At 32.7% G+C, this 7505-nt stretch overlaps 1 protein-coding gene across 1 annotated transcript in view; it reads right to left on the bottom strand.

Moving 5' to 3' along the window:
* LOC127951092 (natural killer cell receptor 2B4) overlaps nt 1-5087 on the bottom strand; it is a 57335-nt gene extending 52248 nt beyond the window's left edge. Inside the window, exon 1 of the mRNA XM_052548744.1 lies at nt 4975-5087. Within this exon, the coding sequence (XP_052404704.1) occupies nt 4975-5029 (55 nt within the window). The 5' untranslated portion in view covers nt 5030-5087. The remainder of the gene's footprint in view (nt 1-4974) is intronic.
* Nucleotides 5088-7505: the final 2418 nt, after the last annotated feature.

Below are 7505 nucleotides of genomic sequence, written 5' to 3'. Positions count from 1 at the left end.
AAAAAAAAAAAAAAAAAACCTTGGTTTATTGTATAATGTTCTGTCAAGGAGCAATAGTTAGTATGTGCATACACTTAAAAAAAGGCCTCATGAACAAGCTCTGTATGCTGCATTGTTAAACATCTGCTGTATTTATCAAAATGACTGTTTACTGTTTTTATAATTGAATGAAATGCTATTGTACTACTTTGACATCTACTATTTATTTTTTAGGCTAATTATTTTCACTGTGAGCCTGCATGACTCTTATCACATTAATGACAAACAAATTGATTATCTTTGCTGGTGACAAAAAGTAAACTTTAATCAGTTAAAATAATTGATTTTAGTTGCAGAAGGGTTTATTTAGGATTGGTCATATCATTGTTTTCTTGAGAAGGTTTAATTATTAGATAAGCGTCTATAATAATGTGTCTAAATGTTTTCTGCTGTGATAATAATCACCACATGTCAGCAGATATATGTTTTTACATTTTTGGGAGCCACTGATTTGTGTAGATGAATGTTTTTGATGTCTATCATAGAACTATGAGGAGATACCCCCTGTCTATGTAAAGCGCTTTGAGTGCCTAGAAAAGCGCTATATAAATGTAAGGAATTATTATTAATTATTATTATTATAACTATACCACATGACAACATATCAATGATGAACAGTAGTTTGAACTTGACTTTTCAAAGGGAAACATTTTCTTTGTATAAATTTGCTTTCTTGCTTTGCCAAAGCTTAGCATGTTCACCCTGTCAGCATAAAATATGCCGGAAGTGATCAGAGTACAGTATTTTCAAAATATGTAAGTTTGAGTATATCAAATTCTCTTCAACAACTAAACTAACTATTTAGCTAGTCACAGTTTGTTGTAAGCTAATATGTTAATTGAAGCTCAGAATGCCCCCCCTGTCTGCCACTTAGGTTGGACATATATATGACAGGGTGGATATAGCATTAATTTGTAGTTAATATTGCTATAAAATAATTAGAAATATGACTGAGTTTACTGTATAGTGTTCTGTCAAGGAGTAAAAGTTAGTATGTGCTTACACTATTTTTTAGGCCTCATGAACAAGCTGTGTATGCTGCATTGTTAAAATCTGCTGTATTTATATAAAAAATGGCTGTTTGCTACTTTGTTTTTATAATTGAATGAAATGTTATTGTACTACTTTATATGATTGAGACAGTAATTAAATTATTTATTATTATTAGATTAATTTTTTCCTTAGTTGAATAAATGTTTCATTGTCATATTTTGTTATGCTTTGTGTGTGCTGCATCATGTGTCCAGCCCATCATCTTGATATTTCAAATTATTATTTAAAATAACAATTCAATCATATCTATACAATCCAGTGTGTTCAATAGCTAGGTGTGGGATCAAAAACATGCAAACATTTCTCCAATGAGAAAAAATACATGTGCAAATTTCTCTAAAAACACAGGGTTTACATAAAATATTTTACATATTTATAATTTGAAAGCAAACAAATAACCCTGTTTAGGAAAGGGACATTGCAACTTTCAGAAAATAATTTGCATAATTATCTAAAACAAAATTGTGGGAGCACAACTAATATATAGAACTGTCTACTACGGTATTTATGACATGGCATAAAGTGAATGGGAAATTAAGACCAAAATGTGTGAGTATTCGGAGGGTTGAAAGGCACTCTATGGTGATACTGACCCATGCGGTTTAGTAAGAACAGATTATATATATATATTTTTTTTTTATACTGGCTGACTGTTAATGCCGAACTGCTCTAAACCGACTTTCTTTTGTATTATGTACTTCGGCATCTGAGGCTTTCCTCATGTACTCAGCTGAAAACAGAAATAGTGTAAACCATTTCTGTTAGAAATGAAGATAATAATTACATTATTGAAAATCCTTTGTGTTTTATTTGTTTTGCTTTTACTAATTATTCTCAGATTATAGAATGATTGTTCATTTCTCTTTTTTTGGCACCAGCAAAAAACAAATATGTTTCTGTCCTCATCGTTGTTACAAAACATTGTGAGATTTAAACCTGAACAGGTTGAGTTGTGTTGAGGTGAATATTGATAAAAAAGTAAGGTCTAATCTGTAAAAAAATAAAATATACAGAACCCCCCATTCTAAATTATTACAGTTAACTAAAACTGAAGAAATATCACCATCATTCTTTTTATTTATTTTACAAAAGCAGTAAAATACTTAACTGATCAACTTGATGAACACATAGATCAGTTTTTATAGAGAATGTATGTGAGCCAATATGGACATACCTTTTTTATACTTGAAGTACACAACGGCTGAAACACATAAAAGCAAAATGCACCCTGCCACCAAACCAACTCCTATACCCAGGCGAGATGAATCACTCTTTGAGATTTCATCTGGAAAATGACAAGTTTATAATTAAGAACTACGGTTGACAGCTCAGTTTTTCTGAGTTCACTTTACAGCAGTTAGACTGGATTCATTAAACCAAAATGAGATATTTGATTTGAGAATTAATGTGCACTGTTTGTGTGTGTTGGGGTGGGGGGGGTACTTTTATCATCACAGAGCTGTGTAATGTCTATTCTGTCTTGTTTCCAGCTGACAGGGTTGCTATGGTTACAGATGATGTATTTCTTGCTGCAGTCCAGGTTGAGAGTGTTGATCTGTGATGTCACTTCCTGTGGAGAGCAGCTGTTGTTCTGATAGCTGGAGTTAATCATGAGCTCATGAGCTCTGCATGTGAAGTTCACAGTACAGGAGTCACTGCTGAACCAGATTGAGTTCACAGTCAGGACAGGAGCCTCCACAGAGTCTGAAAGAATATATATTCCACAAAGATAAATCAGAATAGTTGATCAACTGTGTTTAAAAATCCTCAAACATCATCAAACTTAATCATATTCAGAGTTTCTGTTTGTATTCATTTGATTGTGTATTAAGAAGTTGCCTGAAGTCTTGGTGTATGATTAATCACAGCAGTGCTTTTGTCTTTAATCTGATAGGGACTAGACTAATACCAAACTTTATTTTACCACATATAATTTCTTTACATCATCTGTGTGTAAAGCATGATTGGAAAATGTTATTAATTTCATCACTTGTGCTATATAATACCACACAGAGTAAAACATCAACATAATTAAGTTAATTTTTTATTTTTTATGAGCTGAACACACAAAGCAAAATCACACCCACCTACAGATACTCTGTATGAGACCAAATCTTTGTTTATTGATCCAATTGTTCTTGCTCTGTAGAGTCCACTGTCTGTCTTCTGCATGTTCTTCAGAGTCAGAGAGAAGGTTACATCATTGAAAACCACTCTGTCCTTGTAGGAAGAGTGAGGTATTACTCTTTTGGAATCACTGTTATATCTAACTATATTCTCTAATTTATCATTCATCCAGAATAAAAGATCAAACTCTGGTAGTTGTTGTGTCTGTATATCCAGTTGAACAGAAGCTCCTGTCTGCACAAACACAGAGATCTCAGCACTGAACCCTGAGGAGAGAAAAAGATAGTTGTTTTCTGAATGCAGCTGGTGAACTGAACACACAACACCCATTGTACTTTTATTTTATTTATTTTTAAATAGGAATGATCAAGAATATTAATGTTAATGTAGTTGTCATATTGTGAAAAATAGCCCCGATTTGTGAAAAAAAGCCTAATATATATATATATATATTTTTAATTCAAAATGATATGCAGTATACATCAGCTGTAATGCATTTATCAAATAACAAAATAAGTCAAATGTCAAAAGTTTTGACAGTACTCAAAATGTATAATTTAACTCTATAATAATTAGTGGGAATTTAAGTTCAAATACACATTTTCATACACAAAATCTGTTATATTCTCTTATTGTTTGGATGTAGTTAAACACCCTCAGATGCAGCAAAAAAAAAAAAAGAAAGAAAAAAAAAAACTCTGGGTCATGTTTGCATTTTCTGTCACAAACAAAAATGTAAAAATCCAATAAGGAGCACAAACACAAATGACAGCTATCAGTAATTCAGCTAATCGCCTCTTAGTTTAAACAATAATCTTTAGTCCATTGTTGACTGTGTTTTGGTCCGCTCTATTGTTGGCTTAGAGCTGACCACCTAAGGTCATTTTCAGATCATATCAGATGTCCATTTATTGGAAATTACAATCCACCGACATATGGTAAGAATATGTAAAATTAGCTGTTAAAATAAAATGGTTCTACTGATAACAAAGGATTATGATAATATAAGTTAATTTTGTATTACTTATGTGATCAGACTCTTTTCACATTTCCTATTTACAAGATACACTGACATATGGCTCAGTAAACAGCTATGCTGTAAATACATGATTTATGATATTATGTTAATTGTCAGTTTGGTGATCAGAACTGCCAAAGAGTTTGATTATGACCGTCACACACTTACACAAATTTCACCACACCTATAAATGATGACATTTATTATTGTGCTTGCAACGGAGGTGAAAATAAAAGGTATGAGAAACTACTGTCACATTAGGAAAAGTTCATCTCCATACTCTCCATAGTAAAATTACTAACAAATATTAGCACTAGCGCTTTTATAAAAATAGTACGTAAAAATCAAGGTTTTAAACAGCTGTTTAGTAACTTAAAAAATTAAAAAATTCTAAATAACTTAAAGGAGTGTGTAAGAGTATGTTTCTTTCAGAACATTTTTACAAATTAAAAACTGATAATCATCAAAAACTGAGAGTAGACTAAATTATTGTATAAAGTAGCATAGAGAGTATTTAAGTAAATGATCAGTGAAATATGAACCATGCTTTTGGTGGTCCTCACTGTCACAATAACCTTTAATAATCAATCATTTGTATAATAAACACATTATATATATATATATATATATATATATATATATATATATATATATATATATATATATATATATATATATATATATATATATATATATATATATATATATATATATTTTTTTTTTTTTTTTTTTTTTACCTGTTTTGGAGGTCTGAAGAAAAATAAGTAATAAGAGTAGTTGATTCAATGACATCCTCCTAAAAATGTAACAAAACTTAACAGAAAGAAGCAAAACTCAAAATGACTGCCGCCTCACTGATTTCCTATGGAATTTTACTGACGGATTAAAGCTACTTCCTGGTGATCCTTCAGAGGTCCTAGCTTTTAACAAAATAATGGGAACTCAAGTGTAGAAACACATTTCAGTAACATCTCTCTATCTCATTATTAATGTGCAGGTGTTTGCATGTATTGTACCACACCAAACGAAGTGTTTAATTAACATTTAAACAACTTTTAAAGAAAAAAGGAGTGTTTAATACAACAACTTCACACTTTAACTTCCTTCCTTTCTTACAGCAAAAGCACAAGAATAATGCACTTCTGAATTCAGCAAAATACACTTTCTGACTCTTTTTACACACTGCACATTTTGACACTAATATCAAGGTGCATACAGAACCACAAATGACAAAGGGCTACAAAGAGGGACCTCTGTTGCTAGGAAACAGTGAGGTGTCAGAAGAATCAAATTTAGCTAGCTCTGACTGTGGCGGAAACCTACATAAGCATTGAAAAATCAGAACCAAACTTTCCATTGCTCAGTCAGTTGAGACACTTCCTACTCCCCCTCAGCAGTGTGTGTGAGTTTACCACTTCAATAAAGAAACAAACGTTGATCAGAATGAATGAAGGATGAGGAATGGGAATATCCTCATAACCTTATTTAGATGAAAACAGAAACTACTGTGGAAATTAAACACGTGGTATGTTATCACCATAAACCAGCAGACTTAAAGCACACAAAATACACAGTTTCAGACCACATCACATCTCATCTTCAACTAAAGATGATCAATCTTTTCTCAGAACTTACTTCACTTTTAGGGGCTTTTTTTTCACTTTTAATTAGTGGTTGTTTTAGTGGCTGGGTGTCAGTCAGTTGCTGTCACATCCGCTAAGGTTTTCACAAGCACATGTGCCACAGCATTTTGTCTTCTATTTTGAACAGTATATTTGCATTAATGCATTTGACAGATGCTTTTATCCAAAGCAGCTTACCTGCATTGAATGTACTATATACATTTTATCACTTCATTCATTCCCCTAAAATATAATTAAAAGTGTGGAAGTGCTATCTTTCTTTTACAGTAAATAAATGGCACTTTGATTTTCTGTTATAAAATACATTGAATGCACTTAAGACAAGGGCCAAATGGACCAAACTGGGCAAATCAGTGTCAGACCATAATCCCATAAACACGCTGAGGGGAGTGGAAACTTCCAACCCGATCTCATGGCAATTCGTACATATTTTACGAGGTGGTTTATTCATACAAAATCGTTTTACCACACTAGTACAAATTCATAAGATTTTTGCCAAATCTTAGGTATTTTATGAGTTGCACAATTCGTATGAATTGGTAAGATTGACCTACACCTAAACACCCCCCCACCCCCAAACCTAACCGACACTGGGCTTTAGACAAATCGTATAAAATTGTACGAGTTAGGTGTTACAAATTTGTACAAATTAGCCACCTCGTAAAATAAGTATGAATTGGTCGTGAGATAGTGTTGAAAGTTCTGCAGGTCATGGCCATAAATTGATAGATGAGGCAGAGTTCTAGTGTCTCAGTGTAAGTCAGCCTGAAGGTGGTGCTCTAATGTTGCTTGACGGGCTGTAACTACAGGATTAGATTGTAGAATGCACACCTTAATATAATATTGTTTGAATTGTTTGAACCTTGATTTAGAATTTGATGAGTTTAGAAAAATGTAGGAGTGTAAACACACACACACACACACACACACACACAAAAAAACACTTAGATTCTCAGAATCAACTTTTTTCTTTTAGAAACAGAAACAGACACTTAATAACAGACTTTATCAATAGGCAAAAGAGATGCAGAGATGCTCCTCACACTGGAAGTACTTGTAGATGTGAAAGATAAGACAAAAAAAACATCTGCTTTCCTATTGTTTATTCACTCTCACTTCAGTGTTTACTTTCTCTCAATGATGTTCTGTTTCCTCATCTGTGAGTGTATTTACAGCTCAGAGCGGATACAGTATGTACCTTCATTAACCGTGCAGTGTTCATTAACATTCACTCTGTCAGTCTTCAAGCTCACTGGGTTGCTGTAGTTACACACAATGAAGCCTTCACTGCAGCTCAGTCTTAGGGTGTGGTGATCAGATGATGTCACTTCCTCTGGAGAACAGCTACTACTATCATAGATAAAGCTGACGGTAATGTTACTTCCATTACATGTACAGATACAGGGTTCAGGACTGGACCACTTTGAGTTTACAGTCAGGACAGGAGCTTCTACTTCATCTGTATTAAAACATTTAAGGTCACATACACAGATCGAGTAAACTAAATGTTAAGAATTTAAAATGTATATTTCACAGAGAATGAAACTGCCCTTCACTTTACTGATTGTCTCCAAAATAAATCATAAATTAAATATGTATCATAGGAATTTTTACATTTGTTGTAT

Source organism: Carassius gibelio, chromosome B2, assembly GCF_023724105.1.
Source record: "Carassius gibelio isolate Cgi1373 ecotype wild population from Czech Republic chromosome B2, carGib1.2-hapl.c, whole genome shotgun sequence".
In the NCBI taxonomy this organism is placed as follows: domain Eukaryota; kingdom Metazoa; phylum Chordata; class Actinopteri; order Cypriniformes; family Cyprinidae; genus Carassius; species Carassius gibelio.
The sequence above is the reverse complement of the archived record's forward strand: the minus strand, read 5'-3'. Positions and strand labels throughout refer to the sequence as shown.